Genomic DNA, 20,378 nt, shown 5'->3' with positions numbered 1-20,378 from the left:
ACATTCCTCCAGAGGTTATACAGATAGCCAATAAGCACATGAAAGATGCCTGACATCATTAGTTATCCGGGAAATGCAAATCAAAACCACAGTGAGATACCACTTCACACCCACTAGGATGGCTAGAATCAAAATGTCAGCATACTAAAAAAATCTTTGAATTGTATACTGTTAAAGGGGTGAATGGTAGGGGATGTGAATTATATCTGAAGTTGTTTTATAAAATATATAGTCCTGTTACATATTAAAAATAACTTCTTGGTCTCAGATAGTAAAAACAAATTTCCAGTTATCTCATAAATTTATTTTTGTTCATTTATTTCAAATAAGATACTTCTCTGCACAGTGTGATTGATTCAAAAAATCTTGTCTCTTTTAAACTACAAGTTCCCTGTTTTAGTTCCCCCTTTCTTTTTTTTCCCCTTGGTATTTATTAGTTTTAAAAAACAAGTCTTAGGTCCTATAGAGTTTCTCAGAGTCTAGATTTTGCTGTTTGCACTGCAGTAGTGTAGTTTAACATGTTCCTGTCACCTATGTATTTCCTGTGAATTGTTAGTTGGCTTTAAAATTTTGTTCTCTCTTTTTTACTGCCTCTCTCAAGTTGTAAACCATTGGTCAGTCCCTCTTCATTGGGGGTGGGGGTTGCAAAATAGTTAACTTATACTAATGATACTCCTTCATTTATTAGCTGGATCATTTCTATAAAGAGAACACTTCCCTTCATATGGTTTTATTATCAAAAAATGCTGTTTGTATTGAAAAGCCAGGATTAAGTGCCTTATTTTTTCCTGTTTTTTAAAACCAGTTTTCAAAACAATTATTTGTTTCAATTGCATATTTTAAAGGTGACAGATTAACTTTGTTTTTGTTTCAGTGTCAGATGAGCCCATGAATCTAAACATATTTCATCATGTGTTTTCAAGCTGTCTTTACTAGGTGCTTTGATATCTGTTAAGAGTTCAGGTGGACACTTATTGCTCCAGAAATGCAATCAACCATTTCTCTAAAGACATGATTCTTTTTAGTGGGAAATGGAATTTGGAAGCCAGTTTGGGTGCTCGGGATATTCATTGTGAGTTCATACTGATACTTTTAATTCAAATTTAAGGTTTTATAAATTCTAATTGCAACTTTTAATTTACCTTTGATCCTTGATAATAAATACATATAGGTATGGTACTTTATACAGCCAAATCGGATAAAATTAAATCTATCCATTCACATATTTCAAAGACTCTTCTGGGGGCGCCTGGGTGGCTTAGTCGGTTAAGCGTCCGACTTTCACTTAGGTCATGATCTCGCGGTTCGTGGGTTCGAGCCCCACGTCGGGCTCTGTGCTGAGTGCCAGCTCAGAGCCTGGAGCCTATTTTCAGAGTCTGTGTCTCCCTCTCTCTCTGACCCTCCCCTGTTCACGCTGTCTCTCTCTCTCTCCTAGAAATAAATAAAACTATTAAAAAAAAAAAAAAGACTCTTCTGTGTATATTATGCTGGATAATGGACAGGATCAAAAAATAAATACCATAAAGTGTTTTCACTAAATCCTTTTGTTCTGCCTGCCCCACGCTTCTCACAGCTTGCCTTCACATTCTTTCTTACACGTTCTTCAGATGTCTTTAGTTCTAACAGTCAGTTGAATGAGATTTATCAGTGACTTACTTAGGTCGAGCCCTAACCTCTTCCCTGAATTCCAGATCAGAATGGGCAATTTCATATATAAATTTACACAAATATTCCTCTCAAAAGTTTTTCAAATTTAGTATGTCTAAAACCACAATTTTCTTTCTGTTCATCATTAATCCCTACCAAAACCATTCTTTCATTCTCTGTCTTGTTTGGTGAAAACACCGTCCACTCAGTCATCCATGTCAGAGACCTAGGGTCAGATTCTTATCTCCTAGCAACTCCCTGACTCTATCACTGATAGGAAATCATGCCTAGGTTGTCTTGCCTCCTAAATATTTCTTAGATGTATTTTCTCTATCCTTGGTGCTTTATTTTATCATATACTCATACTATTAACAATAGCTGCCCTCAAATCTACCCTCTGAATTGCCATCAGAATAACCAAAAAAATGTAGAACTCCCCAGTGGCTACTCATACCAATTGAATAAGATCTTATTAGGTTCTTAGCAGTGGCATAAACAAGCTTAAGTATCCTTGATCAAAGTAATATTCCAAGTCACAGTTTCTTCTGTAAAATCAAGATTATTATCATTTTACCTCATATGTGATAACATGTTTAAGCTCCTACTGTTAACATCTGCTACATAGTAGACAGTCAACTGACATAGGCAACTTCATATATTTCCACTTGGATATTTCTTTTCTTAGAGGCATCTTATTTTTTTTCTTTTATAGTTTATTGTAAAATTGGTTTACATATAACAACCAGTGCTCATCCCCACTAGTGCCCTCCTCCATGCCCACCACCCCCCTTCCCCTCTTCCCAACCCCCTTTATGCCTCAGTTTGTTCTCAGTATTCAAGAGTCTCCCATGGTTTGCCTCCCTCTCCCCAACTGTTTTCCCCTTCCCCTCCCCCATGGTCCTCCGTTAAATTTTTCCTGTTCCACTTACAAGTGAAAACATATGGTACCTGTCCTCTGCCTGACTTATTTCACTCAGCATAACACCCTCGAGTTCCATCCATGTTGCTACAAATGGCCAGATTTCATTCTTTCTCATTGCCATGGAGTATAGATAAACCACATCTTCTTGATCCATTCGTCTGTTGATGGACATCTAGGCTCTTTCCATGTTTTGGCTATTGTTGAAAGTGCTGCTGTGAACATCGGGGTACATGTGCCCTTATGCATCAGCACTCCTGTATACCTTGGGTAAATTCCTAGCAATGCTATTGCTGGGTCATAGGGGAGTTCTGTTGATTTTTTGAGGAACCACCACACTGTTTTCCGGAAGGGCTGCACCAGTTTGCATTCCCACCAACAGTGTAGGAGGGTGCCCGTTTCTCCACATCCTCACCAGCATCTATAGTCTTTGATTTGTTCATTTTAGTCACTGACTGACGTGAGGTGGTATCTCAGTGTGGTTTTGATTTGTATTTCCCTGATGATGAGGGACGCTGAGCATCTTTTCATTTGTCTGTTGGCCATCTGGATGTCCTCTTTGGAGAAGTGTCTGTTCATGTCTTTCAAGGCATCTTAAAACCAGCATATCCCTTCCCTTAACCTTCTTTTCTTTCCTTCATTTGGTATTGTTAGGTATAGGGTTGAAATGAAGTTATCTCATTTCAGTTTTCACATAAGGAAAACCTTGTTAGTATCATTGGGAGAGTTAGTGTCCAGTTTTAAATGTGGCTGGATATTTAAACATGCAAATTCTTATTAAACATCAAGTTTTCCTATCTTCCCTGATTAGTTTCAAGAATAGCAGTCTTCATCACTTTTTCTTTTATCATCTTAGGCAGCCATCTCACTTCATATGCTAAGAGTGACTCCATTTTAATCTCAAATCTTCTGATAACTTTTATCAACTAATCTCTAAATCAAAATAAACATAATTCAAGATGTCTGTGTCATAAAGAAATAGACATGAAATTTGATCTCCATTTCACTTCTGACTTTTTCTGTAGGTAATAATAGTAGCTAACATTTATTGAATGCTTACTTAATACCAGGAATTGTGCTAATTTAATCCTCTTGACTGTCTTGAAAGTGTGATTTTCATTATTCCTGTCTTACATATGAGCAAACAAGAATACAGAGATGAAGTAACTTGACTGAAATTTAATGCCTCACTTATAATTGGAAGAGTCAGCATTCAAAATCTAAGATCTATCTAACTTAAACCTTTTTTTTTTTTTTTTTTTTTTTTTTACAACTAGGCTATATACCTTACTTGCCAAAAACTTTACAACCCAACTGCAAAATAACAGCATAGGACTTACCAACTACTGCTTACTGCTTTCAGTAGCATGTATGCTATTCATCAGTGATTTGGAATAAAAGGGAGGGTTGGAGGGAGGAAAACTATTTCTGAATTACTAGCTCAGATTGCAAACTATTACACAAATACATTTTATTACTTTTAAATGCTGCATGAATTCTACATTAGTAATTGGAATTAAGTAATTTTTATCTTTATTTAAGAATTTTGAGTGAACTTTTAATTAAATCTTTACACACATATTCATATACACATGTGGGGAAATGAGAAGTTTCTTTTAAAGAATTGTCAAATTGGTAAATTTCAGGTTATACTTTCTTCTACACTATCCATGTTATGTATGACTTTTTCAAATAGTGTAATTTCATCATAAACTTTGTCACAATAAGTGATATTGCAGTATCTCCAAAATATATTGGTCCATGTAATTTTTTATTATAGAATTTATCATGAGATAAAGGTTTCCACAGACAGGTATTAGGAGATGCATATCATAAATGCATGGTATATTAGGCATTTCCCAGTCTAATCTTTATTTTCCTCTCATCCCATACCTTCAGCTATACCAGGCTTTGTAGCTTATATGTGTAACTATTACATTGAACAAGCGTGACTTGTGGAAACTACTCATAATCCATTTTATTTTTGTCTTCTGTTGTCCATTTAAGTGTATTCTATGGTGTTAAGTTCTTCCTCCAGCTCCTTGAAGGGCAAGTCTTTTCTGGTTACTTTCAGGAAATAAAAGCACTATTTTCAAGAACTAATAAACTTAACTCAGACCTAAAGGTTTCCCTCCTTTCCCACCTCTATTGTACCATAGGCCTATAGTGAAAAGTGAGGTTTGTTTGGCTTCCTTTTTCTTTTTGTTTTTCTCCTCTCTGTCCTTTCATTCCTCTTCATTTGCTAACTATGGTTTCTGGCCCCTCCAGGATTGAGAAAGGCAAGGGTTGAGTAAGAATAAAAGATCTTTGATAGTAATAAAAGAAGCAGCAGCAACTAGTATTTACATGGCATTTATTTTCTGCTAGGTACTGTACTTTACATATATTAGGCCAGTTAATCCTCAGAAGTCTCTGAGGTAGATTTTGTTACTCCTTTTTTACTGTTGAAGAAGTTAAAGCACAGTTTAGTGACTTGCCTGAAGTCACCACCTTAATAAACATAAAAGGCAGTACCAGGATGCAAACCCAGCACTCTGGCTCCATAGTCCCTTTTCATCCACTCTGCTCTATTGCTTTATGTACTGTTGGGAGATGATAAACGTACATAGTCTTGGCCAGACTTTAAATCAGACTTCCACTCTTTAGATTTTTTTTTGAGTGTGACATACATTTTCCATAGACCTAAGACAAAGACCAAATGTTTCTCAGCCCATTTCCCTTCCAGAAAAATAGGAGGGATGGGGTTTGGAACTCAAAGCACACTGATTGATGACTGTCTGCAAAAATCCTTTTGTAACATTTAACTCTTTGAACATTGAAGGTGAATGTAACTCAAAGTTGAAAGATTGTTTTCTATTACCTTATTGCATAAGTGGCCTTGTATCTCACTTTGGCCAGCACCCCTCTACCAAAACCAAGATTGAAATGGTTTCCTTTTAAGACCCTCTTGCATTTGCTCTCCAAATGCTGTTTAATTCTCTGCCTTTACACTTTTATTTGTATAGATGACCCCTGGATTGAGACTGTGTCACTTGCTCTGAAGGCATGTGCTTTCCTCCCTGACCCACATGATCCCAATCAAACCAAGCACTCTTTATGGTCAGGCTTTTAAAGAAGTCAGTTTACTGTGGTTCAGCAAATCAAAGAAAAACTTTATATAGAGTCCTCCCATTTTTGTTCTTTCCATATCATTCCTGTGAGAGAAATCAGCAAATATGCTAAACAGTGGTTTGCTTAGACCAATTTTAGCTGCCTAGTGTGTCATGATTATTTGACTTTGGGAATGGTATATGAAGTGGATTTATATTTGAACTGGCCATTTGGGCACAGGGCTTTATGACTTTTATCCTTTCTGTTATGTTATTAGGGAAGAGTCTCAGATTGATCATTTTGTTTTCCCATGTTAGAATGTTCAGTGGCCCTATATTTATTCAACTGGAAAGCATTAGGGTTTTTTTTTTCCTTTTTCCCCTTCACATACACATTTATCTGCATAGAACATTCAGAGGGATGTTTATGGGATTGTTTGATGTTTGAATCGACAGTGCCTTCTGCAAGCTCGCATTTTTTTTTAATTTTTTTAAAATTTTAATTCCAGTATAGTTGACATACAGTGTTATATTAGTGTCAGGTGCATGTTCACATTTAGAATGTCAAACGATGCCCATTAACAGTTTGCCAATACAATGCATAGATTGCACAGGGAGGCACATCATGATGGTGAGCAGTTGCTGAGATCACTGTATGATCATATGATAGCCTGGAACTCCTCTCTGCTTTATAACCTGGAAGAATTCTACTTCCATTAGGCCCTGTCCACATTGATGCCTCTTCCACCTTGTACACTCAGAATTATTTCATTTGTTGCTTTCACTAGAGTACTGCTGCACACCTCTTTACTTCTTTTTTTAATTTTTTATGTTTGTTTATTTTTGAGAGAAAGAGCATGAGCAGGGAAGGGGCAGAGAGAGAGGGAGACACAGAATCCAAAGCAGGCTCCAGGCTCTGAGCTGTCAGCACAGAGCCCAACATAGGGCTCGAACTCACAAGCCATGAGATCATGACCTGAGCTGAAGTCAGACGCCTAACCGACTGAGCCACCCAGGCACTCCACACCACTTGTACTCTTGGTTAGGAACATGTCTTTTTCATAAGGCCTGTAAGCTTATTGAGGTCAAAGACAATGTTTTATTTGTACTTGTGTGCTTCACTTCACATAGTAAAGTGTTTCACATCTCTTGAATCCACTGTTACGATTTCAGTAATGTAAATAAAATTGGTTATAATTTGACTATTAGAATACCTGATTCAGTCTTAGTAATACTTGTGCCCAAAACAAGGGAGGTAAAAATAGTGAACTTATGCTCAGTTATAATCCTACAATATCTACCATATTGTGTGTAGTTTTGGAAACCACCTTTTTTTTTTTTTTTTTTTTTTTTTTGAGAAAGCTGGGGAAGAGCAGAGGGAGAGAAAATCTTAAGTAGGCTTCGTGCCCAGCACAGAGCCCAATGCAGGACTCAATCCCATGACCCTGGGGTCATGACCTGAGCTGAAATCAAGAGTTGGACACTCAACCAACTGAGCCACCCAGGCACCCCCTGGGAACCAGTCCTAAAGGAACATTAAAAAGTGGAGATTTTTGAGAGCAAGGATGTTAATCAAATTTTAAGGAGCACTTAAAGGGAGAAGGGTTGTTTGAAAAAGGGAAATCATAAGAAAGAATGGAATGTGATTGCCATCTTTAGTTTTGAAGGCTTTTTCAAGGGGATAGAAAAAGTAGACCTACTTTGTATTTTAGGAGTTTTAACCAAGAGTACCTAAAACCCCAGTTTTGTAGCATTGTGCTAGTTTTTTTTAAAGAAAGAAAGATTTTTTTTTAATGTGCAAAATTAAAATATCCGTACTCCTACTAGTGATTCCCTTGAAGATGATGAACATTCCCCTTGAATATGATACATTATTCTGTATACAGTTTCAGAAAGATCATGGTTCCCTTAAGGAATTCATGAGTCTCAGGTTAAGACCTCATGTTCTCTTGCTTTGTGTGTGTGGTATAGATACAAATACTCTTTCATCACGTTTTTCACTAAATATATAATAATAACTATTATTATTGAGTGTTCACTATATGTCAATAATTGTGCATTCATTTAATACTCAGAAGCAAACATTTTTCGAGGTCCATTAAAGATCATCTCTAGCATCTTTTAAAGTTGATGTCTATATTTTTGAAGCATTTGAAACCTTCTTTTACTAGAGACAACTTACAATAAGTGTTTCTCCAAATTGGCTTTGTTGTGCATTGATTTCAGTACTAACAATAAAAAGGTTATTTATCACAGATAAAATGACTGATGTACATAGTTGGTATTTTTTTTTACACTGGAAGAATACTGTGATTTAAGAGTCAGGAGATCCAGATCATAGCTTTGGTTGTCATTTGTTGGTCACTTAACTTTTCTGAGCATTAGCTCTCGTATCTTTATGAAGGGACTAATTAAAGTCTCCCTGACTTCACATAGAAGGTGTAAAAAGAGGTTAGGAGGAAAGTACTGTAAAAACTGAAGCATTTATTAGATGTGCTAAGTTAAAACTATTTGAGAATATCAGTTTTTTGTATTTTTAGTAAATGTGAAATCTTGTCAAGGCTAACTAACTTCTTTTTTAAGGGAAAATCCAGTCAGCTGATTGATTTCTAACCATTTTTAAAAATAAATTTACTTTCAGAAAGTTTTTTCATTGTATTAGTAATATAAATAGTAATACTAATATATTAGTAATATAAATAATACAACAATAATAACTGCTTTCATTAGTTGAGCATTCACAAAGTACCGAACACTGTGCTAAGCACAGTATATATCGTTTCATTTAATCCTGTAATAACCATGGAAGAATTGTTGAGGAAAGAATCCAGGCCTATCACATTCTAAAACTTGAAGTCTTAACCACCTATTTATTCACTTTATACCCTAAAAGAGGCAGTATATAGCATTGATGTTAAAAGGGTAGGCTGTGGAACCAGACTGTCTGAATTTGAATCCTGGGCCTGCCACTTAATAACTTTCTGACTTTAGCAAGATAGTTAACCTTTTCTGTTAAACAAGGGTAATGATGTACCTCTTGACAAAGAGATGACAGTCAACTAAATTATCAAATGTGAAGCATTTATAACAGTTTCTGGCATATAGAAAGCACTCTATAAATGTCTTATATACAAACTATTATTATTTAAAACTAATCACCTCCTTAAGACATGAGCTCACAGACTCCAATGATAGAGTTTGGGGAAATGTTAGGGAAAATGTGTTTTAATATATTCCCTACCTTGGGGGCGCTTGGGTGGCTTAGTCGGTTAGGTGTCCGACTTTCGCTTAGTGCATGATCTCGCGGTTCGTGTGTTCTTGCCCCTCTTCGGGCTCTGTGCTGACTGCCAGCTCAGAGCCTGGAGCCTATTTCAGAGTCTGTGTCTCCCTCTCTCTCTGACCCTCCCCTGCTCACACTGTCTCTCTCTCTCTCTCTCTCCTAGAAATAAATAAAATAAAAATATTAAAATATATATATATATATATATATATATATATTCCCTACCTTGAACTTTCTCACTACCATCCCCCAGCTTTTTTATTTAGAATAGTGGCCACATGACAATAATGTAAGTCACCTTCTATTTCAACCACTAAACTATCAATTAATGCTTATTTTATATGTTTTTTAGGACATTTCTGATTCATTTGCATCCTTGAAGAGCATCTGTAGAAGAGGAAGGAAAAGATGGGTGTGAAAACATTTACTCATAGCTCCTCTTCCCATAGCCAGGAAATGCTTGGAAAGCTAAATATGCTGCGAAATGATGGACATTTTTGTGATATCACTATTCGTGTCCAGGACAAAATCTTCCGGGCACATAAGGTGGTACTAGCAGCTTGCAGTGATTTCTTTCGCACCAAACTTGTAGGCCAAGCAGAGGATGAGAACAAGAATGTGTTGGATTTGCATCATGTTACAGTGACTGGCTTTATACCCCTTTTAGAATATGCATACACAGCCACTCTGTCAATTAACACAGAAAATATCATTGATGTTCTAGCTGCAGCCAGCTATATGCAAATGTTCAGTGTTGCTAGCACCTGCTCAGAGTTCATGAAATCAAGCATTTTATGGAATACACCTAACAGCCAATCAGAAAAGGGTCTAGATGCTGGACAAGAAAATAACTCTAACTGCAATTTTACTTCCCGAGATGGAAGTATTTCTCCTGTGTCTTCAGAGTGCAGTGTGGTAGAAAGAACCATTCCTGTCTGCCGAGAATCCCGGAGAAAACGCAAAAGCTACATTGTTATGTCTCCTGAAAGTCCTGTGAAGTGTAGCACACAAACAAGTTCTCCCCAGGTATTGAATTCTTCAGCTTCCTACTCAGAAAATAGAAATCAACCAGTTGACTCTTCTTTAGCTTTTCCCTGGACTTTTCCTTTTGGAATTGACCGAAGGATTCAGCCTGATAAGGCTAAACAGGCAGAAAATACCCGGACTTTAGAATTACCTGGCCCATCTGAGACAGGTAGAAGAATGGCTGATTATGTGACTTGTGAGAGCACAAAAACTGCCTTGCCTCTGGGTACCGAAGAAGATGTCCGGGTCAAAGTAGAAAGGTTAAGTGATGAGGAAGTCCATGAGGAAGTGTCTCAGCCTGTCAGTGCATCTCAGAGTTCACTGAGTGATCAGCAGACAGTGCCAGGAAGTGAACAAGTCCAAGAAGACCTTCTGATTAGTCCACAGTCTTCCTCTATAGGTATAATGTCTTCTGTGTTTTTCATGATGCTATAAAGTCAATTTGAGCATTTTTAAATACCTTTTAGATCAAAGTTTTGTGCTGAATCCTATAGGAAACATTAAAAAGAATAAAACATAACTGGATTTTTTTTAGATGCTATTAGTACTTTTTTTTTTTTTTTACAAGTTATGCATTGGGGAAAAAAATGAAAATAGTTGAACAATTTCTGATGGGATAAAGGCAGATTATATTACATATGAATTGTGAATTATTTTCAATGCAAAATATACCAGTTTTTAAAAATCCAGTTAGTGTTTTATTCTTTATCAAAATATTTACTGAAAACATACCATGTGCCAAACATTGGGGATACATGGTAAAAAAGACCTGGTCCCTGCATCTAAGGATTTAATAGTCTAATTGAGAAAGCAGATGTGTAAATCCAGTGGTTATTAGTACTGGGCTGGAGATATGAACAGCGTTAAGGGTTCACCACAGAAAGAGCAGGTTAACACTATATATTTGAGATGTATTTTAGTTAGTAAGTACAAGTTTGCCCAAGAAAGTGAATGACATTTCTTTGAAAATGAATAAAAGCTCAGAGGTGGGGAGGACCTTTGCATATTTGGTGAGTGGCAAATTTAGTGCAAAATAATGTGAATAAATTGTGGAAGCCTGCAAGTATTGGAAATAATGAGAGAGAAGACAAAATGAACAGTTGAGAGCATATTGTGCAGAGTCTTAAACACTAGTTTCAGTTAGGATTGCATTCAACTTCAGATAACAGATCCCTTCAAAGTGGCTTAGACCAAACAGAAATTTATTTTTATCACGTAAAATGTTCAGCAGAAGTAGGAAGTCCAGGACTGGCAGGGTAGCTTTACAGTGTAATCATTGGCCTAGGTTCCTTGTATATTTATATCACTTGTATATTTCTAATCCACCATCGTTAGTTGATCAGTTTCATTGATAAACTTACTGCTTCATGGTTACAAGATGTTTGCTTCATCTTTAGCCTCATATTCTAGAAAGGGACAGTGCTTGTATCAGAAAAGCACAAATGTTCTCAGAAACCCCTAAAAAGCTTCTGCCAGATTATGTCATGTGCTCTTTCTGAGCTGTAAGGGAATCTGAGAAGATATGTATATTAATTGGGTATATAACTGCCTCAAACAAAATTGAAGAATGGATATTGTGTACAACTAGCAGTGTCTGTCACAGCCAGGCCATGCAAGCTTGAATTTTATCCTAGTAGTAATAAGGAGTCTACCTTAAAGAGAATAAAAACAACACATTTACACATAGTTAGAAAAATTGGTATTAGTATACAGAGGTGTTTGGCTAGACAGAGACAGTCTCAGAAATCAATTATAGTAGAGTTGTTTTTGTATGAATGAAGATATTTAGAATAAAACTGTAAAGATAATGGATATTAAGAGATTGAGAGACTTCATAAGGGGAGAGTCATTAAATACCTGATGATATTGAATATATGGATCGAGGGAATGGGAAAGGTTGGAGATGTGTGACTTTGAGCAAGTCTTTTAACCTCACTGAGTTTCCATAACTATAAAGTAAGGATAGTAATACCTGTCTATGAAATATGTCGGTGCCCTCCAGCAAAGACCACCAGGAACATACCATAGTTGAACAATTTGATGTGGTAATTTTAAATTCTGAAAATCCCTAACAGTTACCCCAAATACACAAGGTAAATTAATGTGCAGCAGGAAATTGTAAACCCTGTGTTCACATAAGAAGTAGTATCCTAGTGGTGGGAGTTTGGGGAATATAAGTATCATTCATTACAACAGAAGTGAGTCAGTTTTATGTCCATTAAAATGGACAAATTCCTTGACTAAAGTTAAAACAGTTTCTGCAAACCAGGCTGAAGTGTCTCCAAAGAGAACAAGCTCTGACTGTCAGAAGCGGGATAGCCCACTATTGGTGTCTTTCTCATTGAATAGGCCTTGATGATAGGATTGTAATGATGTCAGCAGAAGCATTTTGGTGATGTCAGATCAAGGAACATTTTTCTCACAAGGTTAGAGCTGAAATATAATACATTGGGCCATTAAAAAAGAAGCTACTTTCTGACATATTTAAAGGAATATTAAATTTTTGTCAGATCAGATAGAGGATAATGGATTCAGTGATCTGTTAAATTCAAAATAGCTAAAGGGATGCCTAGGTGGCTCCGTCGGTTAAGCCTCTGACTTCAGCTCAGGTCATGATCTCACGGTTTGTGAGTTCAAACCCCGCATTGGGCTCTGTGCTGTCAGCACAGAGTCTACTTCAGATCCTGTCCCCCCTCTCTCTTTGTTCCTCCCTCACCCATGCTTTTTTTTTTTTTCCTGAAAAAAAAAAAAAAGCTTTAAAAAAATTAGTAGCTCTGGTCTGGAAAAAACCTAGGAGTTTCGTTTTTTCCTTAAATGACAAAATGAAATCTTAGGGAGTCAAAAACAATAGGAGAAAAATGAAAAATCCTATTAGTTGTAATAGACAAGACTGGTAGTGATTAGTAATAAAGGGATAGAAAAGACTACTAAAGAATCAGAAAATTAATCTTGGGAAGAAGCTGTCCACTTTTGAAGTCAGTATCTTCTGGAGAATCCCTCAGAAGGAGTGGATGTACATAGCTGGAAGGATGTGATGTATGTCATTTTAAGTTGGGAAACGTGAATCTAGTGAACAACACCTTGAAATTTTACTGCTAAAAAACTCCAAATTTTAAAACTCCAGATTTTAAATCATTCAGAAGCTTGTTTGGTGAATGTTTTCAAAATGCAGCTCATACTTGTTTGTGATAAAGTTTCAATTCTCTTTTATTTTTATTTTTTTTGTAGTTTGTTTATTTTTGAGACACAGAGTGCAAGCAGGGAAGGAGCGGAGAGAGAGGGAGACACAGAATCTGAAACAGGCTCCAGGCTCTGAGCTAGCTGTCGGCACAGAGCCTGATGCGGAGCTCGAACCCATGAACCGTGAGATCTGACCTGAGCCAAAGTCGGACGCTTAACCGACTGAGCCACCCAGGTGCCCCAAGTTTCAATTCTCTTAAAGTATTCATTCATATCAGCTGGTAAAAGGTTAGAACCACAATAAACTATTTGTAAAAAAAAAAAAATAATAAAAAAATAAAATAAAATAAAAAAAAAAAAAAAAAGGTTAGAACCTAAGGTTTAAACTAAAATTCCCACTTGTAAAAGGTAGTCTATTATTAACTTCTAACGAGTTAACTTATGAGTCCAAAAGAGGATTTATTTTTTTATTTTTATTTTATTTTACTGCTGTCAAGGCTCTTGGTAATACTTGGGGCTGTGGAAGTTTGAGGGTTTTTAAGTGCTTGGATGATTATAGTTTTAAAATCCATTTATTCCCTTGTTTGTTTTTGTTTTTTTCTAAATAAGAAAACAATAAACATACTCAATTTTTCGGAACATTCCATTTGTGGGGTTTTTTTTTTGCCCCCCCCTCCTTTTTTCGGTCTCTTAAAACTTTTAACTTAGACCAGGGATGTTTTCTTTTATTATTAATATTCAGGTATAAATGACATGCAACATTATTTAATGAGGCAATATTTGCATGTATTGCAAAGTGATCACTACCATATATTTAGTTAACATCTATTACCACACATAGTTACATAATTTTTTCCTTGAGATGAGAACTCTTAAGACCTACTCTATTAAGCAACTTTCAGATGCACAATGTGATATTAACTATAGTCACCATGCTGTACGTTACTTCCCCATGACTTAACCATTTTATACCGGAAATTTATACCTTTTGACTACCTTTACCTATTTCTCCCACCCTACCAACTCTCTGCTTCTGGCAAGCACTGTCTCTTCTTTTGTTCTCTATTATCTATGAGCTCAGTTTGTTTAGATTCCACATAGAAATGAGCCTGGGTGGCTCATTTAGTTAACTGTCTAACTCTTGATTTCAGCTCAGGTCATGATCTCACAGTTCTGTACTGCACGGTCAGTGCAGAGCCTGCTTGGGATTCTCCCTCTCCATCTCTCCCTACCCCTCACCTGCTCATTCTCTCTCTCCCTCACTCTCTCTCTCAGTGAAAACATTTTTTAAAAATGATATGTGAGATTATACAGTATTTGTCTTTCTCTGATTCCACATAGCATAATGCCCCAGAAGTCAATCTGTGTTGTCGCAGATGACAAGATTTCTTTTTTTTTTTGGGGGGCTGCATAATATTTGTTCTCTTATTTTTCTTGAAGTTTGTGAATTATAAGGACAGTGAAGAGTCTGAGTAAAATATAAAATTTATGGAGTTCTTCAGTAATAATACCATTGAATGTGTGGTCCTGTTACTAGAGAAATAAGTTAAGATTTCCCTACTCAGAAATACAAAATCTAGTAATTTTTCCCAACCAGTACAGCATAGCTCTTCAGCATGAGAAAGCCTCAGTCTACCCTAAAAACAATAACCAGAACAAACTGATTGCTCATTTGGAGGTATTTAAAAGTGTACTTCATTGTTTGGTCTGTGGCCATGCCTTTTTTTTTTTTTAAACGATCAGGGCATCCTGGTGTTTTTTTGTTTTTTTTGTTTTTTTTTTATTTTAATGTTTATTTTGAGAGAGTGAGCAAGCAGGGGAGAGAGAGAGAGAGAGACAGAGGATCCCCAGCAGCTTCCGTGCTGTCAGCACAGTCTGACACAGGGCTCGGACGTATTGGACTGTGAGATCATAACCTGAACCGAAACCAAGAGTCAGACACTTAACTGAGCCACCCAGGCGCCCTTGTCTGTAGCCATGTCTTACCAGTGTTGTGTCAATGACATCAAAGGCACATATTGGAAATATCCATGGTAGTGCCTTTTAAAATCCCCACTCCAGTGTTGCATGGTGTTGATGCATCTCAAGTGAACCATCTTGTTTATGTCAGAAGCTCCCCTAAAAATGGCCACTTCCGGCTCCAAATTGTCATTGGTAGAATTGTGTCAGCTGAGAGATAAGTGTACTAGTTAGTGTTACAGAAAAGAAACATAAAGGAAGCAGATGTTTGGCCTAGAAGAGATGGCAGTTTTAGACTGAGACAACCCAAGAGACTATGATGGTCCATAAAGAATAATGTTTGTGTAACTTTTTATTTCAGGGCTTGGCTAAAGGACAGTTATCATTGACCAAGGACCAGACAGAACCTGATTCTGGGCATATGAAAATAAACAGGAATTCTCAGGGACACAAAGACAAAATTAAAAAACTACTTATGAGTTTTCCTTTTTAAAATACCTTCATTGAAGAAACTTTTCACTGAAATACAACTTACATAGGGGCACCTGGCTGGCTCAGTCGGTTAAGCATCCAACTGTTGATCTCAGCTCAGGTCTTGATCTCAGAGTCATGAGTTCAAGCTCTGCATTAGGCTCCATGCCGGGTGTGAGGCCTACTTAAAAAAAAAGAAAAGAAAAGAAAAAGAAATACAACTTACATATAAAATTCACCCATTTAAAGTGTATACTTTAGTGTGATTGTTATTATATTCACAAAGTTGTACAACCATCCCCCACAGTCTAAATTTATAACCTTTTGTTTTACTTTATTATTTTATTTTTGAGAGAGCACAAGTAGAGGGAGGACAGAGACAGAGAGGGAGAAACAGAATCTGAAGCAGGCTTCAGGCTCCAAGCTGTCAGCAGAGCTGGACATGGGGCTCAAACCCATGAACCACGAGACCATGACCTGAGCCAAAGTTGGATGCTTAACTGAGTGAGCCACCCAGGCACCCCCCCCAAGTTTATATAGCATTTTCATCACCCTAAAAAGAAACTCCGTTAAGCAGTGACTCCCTCCTAGTCCCACCCTAGCCCTAGGTAAATGCAAATACACTTTCTGTAGATTTGCCTATTCTAGATATTTCATATAAATGGGATCATGCAATATGCGGACTTTTCTCACTGGCTTCTGTCACTTTCTGTAATATATTTTTTTTAATGTTTATTTTTGAAAGTGAGTACATGGGGCGGGGGAGGGGGGGTGGAGACAGAGGATCCAAACAGGCTCCGTCCTGACAGCAGAGAGCCCAGTGTGGGCCTCGAGCTCACAAACGTGAGATCATGCATGACCTGAGCCAAAGTCAGATGCTGGGCAGGTGCCCCTACATTTTCAAAGTTCATCTATGTCATACCTCTTAGAGTTTTTTAAAGTTTTTTCTAATCAGAGATCTTCTGAACTTAGCCACCAGGGCCAGTTCAGATGGACTAACTTCCATCCTCATTATAATCTGTTTATTCCCCTTGTAGACAGGAGTCAACACACTGGATAGACAGATTATAGGAGCAGGAAGGCTAGCAAACAGTCTCACCAAGAAACAGTGACAGATTTGATTAGATAACCAAAATATTCTCAGAAGATTTTCTGGGAAAACGAACCCACCACTGAAAGACATTAGTGTGAAATATTTGAGCTCAGTTCATAGTGAACTTAACCTCCCAACCAAGGGCAGGTTGCACCTCAAAAGGAATTTGAGATGTACACTCTATTAATAAGGTGCCCAATACAAGACAGGAAGAACTTCAGTTGAATCCTGATGGGTCCTCCATTTCTGCTAGTGCCCAGTTGCCAGAGACCACCAGAAGCACAACTATAATTGAGCAGGTTGAGTTTATTGCTCATATGCAGCATAGGAGATCACATGCCTTGGGGTCCTTAGGACTTCTCAGTAAGAGGGTGTTAGAAAGGGCTTAGAGGATTTGGCTTGTGTTAGGTGACTTGAGGGAGGAATCATGGAAGTGGGCTTTGCTCAGGACTGGTGATATCAGTAAGCAGGGAAAACTGTGATGGTGTATCTTTTTTTAAGTTTTATTCTTTTTTAGTAATCTCTGTGCCCAACATGGGGTTTGAACTCATGATCCAGAGTCGTGTGCTCTTCTGACTGAGCCAGCCTGACACCCCTGTGATTGTGTATCTTAAAATATCTAGGATTGCAGACTAATGTGAACCTAAAGCAGTAGTGACTTTTATTAACTAGACAGGGGAATGTTTGGGTTTTTTGGGATTTTTGTGAATGACCTTGTTTTTGGCTGTGCTGAAACAAAATTATATGTTTTGTTTCAGACCATTGTGACCTGGTCCGATGTTGGTATTCTGTGAGATTGTTTGTGTCCAGCATAAAGCACCAGGGCCTAGCTGTGAACACCAGGCCCATTCCTAAGTGTCAGGATCAGGCCAGTTCCTGGATGTTAGGAGCTGCTTTTCTATTTCTCACTATGAAATGGGATAATATCTTTAAAACATTTAGAAGAATGGCTGGCACGTGGTAAATGTTCAGGAGCAGATGGCCACTGTCATTATTTTTCACCACCAGGAGAGGTTTTGTATCTTGGGTAGCAGCAGAAAACAGGAATCCGTTGGATGCAACAGAAGCTATCATACAGTACTTATTGGTGGAAGAGAACAGAATCTCTCCATAGCCATTACCATATAAAGCTGGATTGTCTCTGTAATGGTCTGCTTTATTGTTTCATAAGGTTGAGAGGGTTCTTTCAGTTCAGAATTCTTAGCCTTCATTACCACTGCAAGCAGAACCCCTATAGAGTAGAAAGAAAACTCTATCTTAATAATTCAAGAAACAAGGACACCTGGGTGGCTCAGTTAAGCGTCTCTTGATTTTTGCTCAGGTTATGATCTCAAAGTCGTGAGATCAAGCCCTGCGTCACGCTCTAGGCTCAGAGAGGAATCTGCTTGGGATGGTCTCTCTCCCTCTCTCCCCACCCCCCAGCTCCTCCTCCACTCACAATAAATAAACAAACGAACAAATAAATAAAATTTTTAAAACCATAATTTATGAAATATCACCATACCTCAAGGAAAGTAATATTGCATGTATATCCTGCTGTTAAATTGGTTCAGTTAAATTCCAGTTCATATGATTACTTGTATTATCACTGGCAGAAGCTATAACCTCAGGAAAAAGTTGACAAGATTTTTGTCAATAGTTGCTTAAGTGATATAGCACTATTTATGTGTCAGCAGTATAGATAGAATTCTTAAAGTCGCTTTGTTTTAACTCTTCATTTAATTTGTAGTAGATTTTTTTTGATAATTTTTTTAATGCTTTTTATTTCTGAGAGAGAGAGAGAGAGAGGGACAGCATGAACAGGGGAGGGTCAGAGAGAGAGGGAGATACAGAATCCGAAACAGGCTCCAGGCTTTGAGCTAGCTGTCAGCACAGAGCCCGATGCGGGGCTCGAACCCACAAATTGTGAGATCTTGACCTGAGCCGAAGTCGGATGCTTAACTGACTGAGCCACCCAGGCGCCCCAGTAGTAGTTTTATTTTTATCTTTTAGTGCATTAATAACCATGGGCAAGAAGAGAATGTCCTTTGATTAAGAGGAACCATCTGCTAGATGTATCTTCTACTTCATTTTAGTTCTTTTTGACCAGCATTTTAAGCAAATTCTTGACAGTGTTAGAATCAGTCCAGAGCAGGGTGGGTTTTATTTCCACCTCACCAAGACTCCAACCCGTCCTAGAAGTAATATAATCTGATTGTGAGGAGCAAATGTCAGATCAGTTTTCTTGACTTGCCCTAGTCACACCTCCAGTCCTTTTTTGCAAGTCTTTGCCTGTAACCTTTAATATTGCCAGCACTCTGAATAACTACAGAATACTACTATAAAGTAGATTTTTTTGTGTTGTGTCCATGGTGATCAGGTCCAAACACTGGGAATTTTCCAGTTTTTATCCTAGGACAGATTGAAATGTTAATGTTTAGTTCTCTTTTCTTTAAGGAAAAAGTGAGAATGGGGAAATACTGACAATTGAACATTTCTTTCTTAAACAGAATCAGCAATATCTGGTCTCCTAATCTGTATTAAAAACAAATCAGAAAGGAGAACCTGGGTGGTCGACTTCCGCTCAGGTCATGATCTCGTGGTTCACGAGTTGTGAGTCCCGCATCAGGCTTGCTACTGTCAGTGCTGTTGTTTTGTATCCTCTGTCTCCCTCTCTCTCTGACCCTCCTCTACTTACATGCATACTCTCTCAAAAATAAATCTTTAAAAAAAAAATCAAAAGGATTTGGATAAGTTAGATAAGTAGGCATGAGGAAAAGCATAAACGTCTTTGATAGTACGGGAAAGAGAAAAAGACAAGGCATGCACTGGGACGCCTGGGTGGTTCAGTCACTTGAGCCTCTGACTCTTGAATTCAGCTCAGGCCGTGATCTCAGTATTGTGGAATTGAGCCCCACATCATGCTCAGCATGAAACCTGTTTGAGATTCTGTATCTGCCCCATCCCTGCTCACATACCCATGTGTGTGCAAGCGCTCTCTGTCTCTCTCAAAATAAAATAAAATAAAAAGAAGGGGCGCCTGAGTGGCTCAGTCGGTTAAGCATCTGACTTCAGCTCCGGTCATGATCTCACAGTTTGTGGGTTCAAGCCCCGCGTCGGGCTCTGTGCTGACAGCTCAGAGCCTGGAGCCTGTTTCAGATTCTGTCTCTCTCTCTCTCTCTCTCTCTCTCTCTCTCTCACCCTCCCCTGCTCATGCTGTCTCTCTCAGAAATAAATAAAAAAAGATTTAAAAAAAATTTTTTATGAAAAGAAAAAAAGACAAGCACAGAAATGCTTGTAAGGGTGAGGTTGAGGGGTGATGTGGAGGTGTGCAGGAAGAATACAGATGGGGATGAATGTAAATGCACATATCCTGACTCCTTTCAAAAATTTCTATCCGTGTATTAGAACATAGTATAATAATTGGTGTTCTTGATGATTGCCATGAGTCATCAAGAAACAAAAAAATTATATTTAGTATTCTTTATTTAAGAAGTCAAGGCAAAAATGTCACAGATTTTCTAGCACAAAAACCTTACTGAAGTAAGTTTGGATGCCTCAAAAGGGATTAGGTTATATTTTTTATGGAAAATTTTATTTAAGTGGAAAATGTATTCATTTCCTAGTAATGTTAACTAATTCAAGTGTTCCAAAGGGGAAAATTGAAGTACTGGATTCTCAGTTTTCATCAGAAGGAAATTTCATTCTAAGTGTCTATTAACAGATGATATTTAT

At 37.5% G+C, this 20,378-nt stretch overlaps 1 protein-coding gene across 3 annotated transcripts in view; it reads left to right on the top strand.

The window, feature by feature from the left end:
- ZBTB44 (zinc finger and BTB domain containing 44) overlaps positions 1–20,378 on the top strand; it is a 72,859-nt gene that overhangs the window by 31,629 nt on the left and 20,852 nt on the right. For 2 of the 3 annotated variants that reach the window (XM_039240242.1, XM_039240243.1), the window contains exon 2: positions 9,288–10,361. The exons of the other annotated variant lie outside the window; for it this stretch is intronic. In XM_039240242.1, coding sequence (XP_039096173.1) covers positions 9,344–10,361 — 1,018 coding nt within the window. In that variant the 5' untranslated portion in view covers positions 9,288–9,343. The remainder of the gene's footprint in view (positions 1–9,287; positions 10,362–20,378) is intronic. 3 annotated transcript variants of the gene reach the window in all.

The sequence above is a fragment of the Hyaena hyaena genome, unplaced genomic scaffold (assembly GCF_003009895.1).
Source record: "Hyaena hyaena isolate Hyena2069 unplaced genomic scaffold, ASM300989v1 scaffold_171, whole genome shotgun sequence".
NCBI classification, from domain to species: domain Eukaryota; kingdom Metazoa; phylum Chordata; class Mammalia; order Carnivora; family Hyaenidae; genus Hyaena; species Hyaena hyaena.
This window is presented reverse-complemented; position numbering and strand designations above follow the sequence as displayed.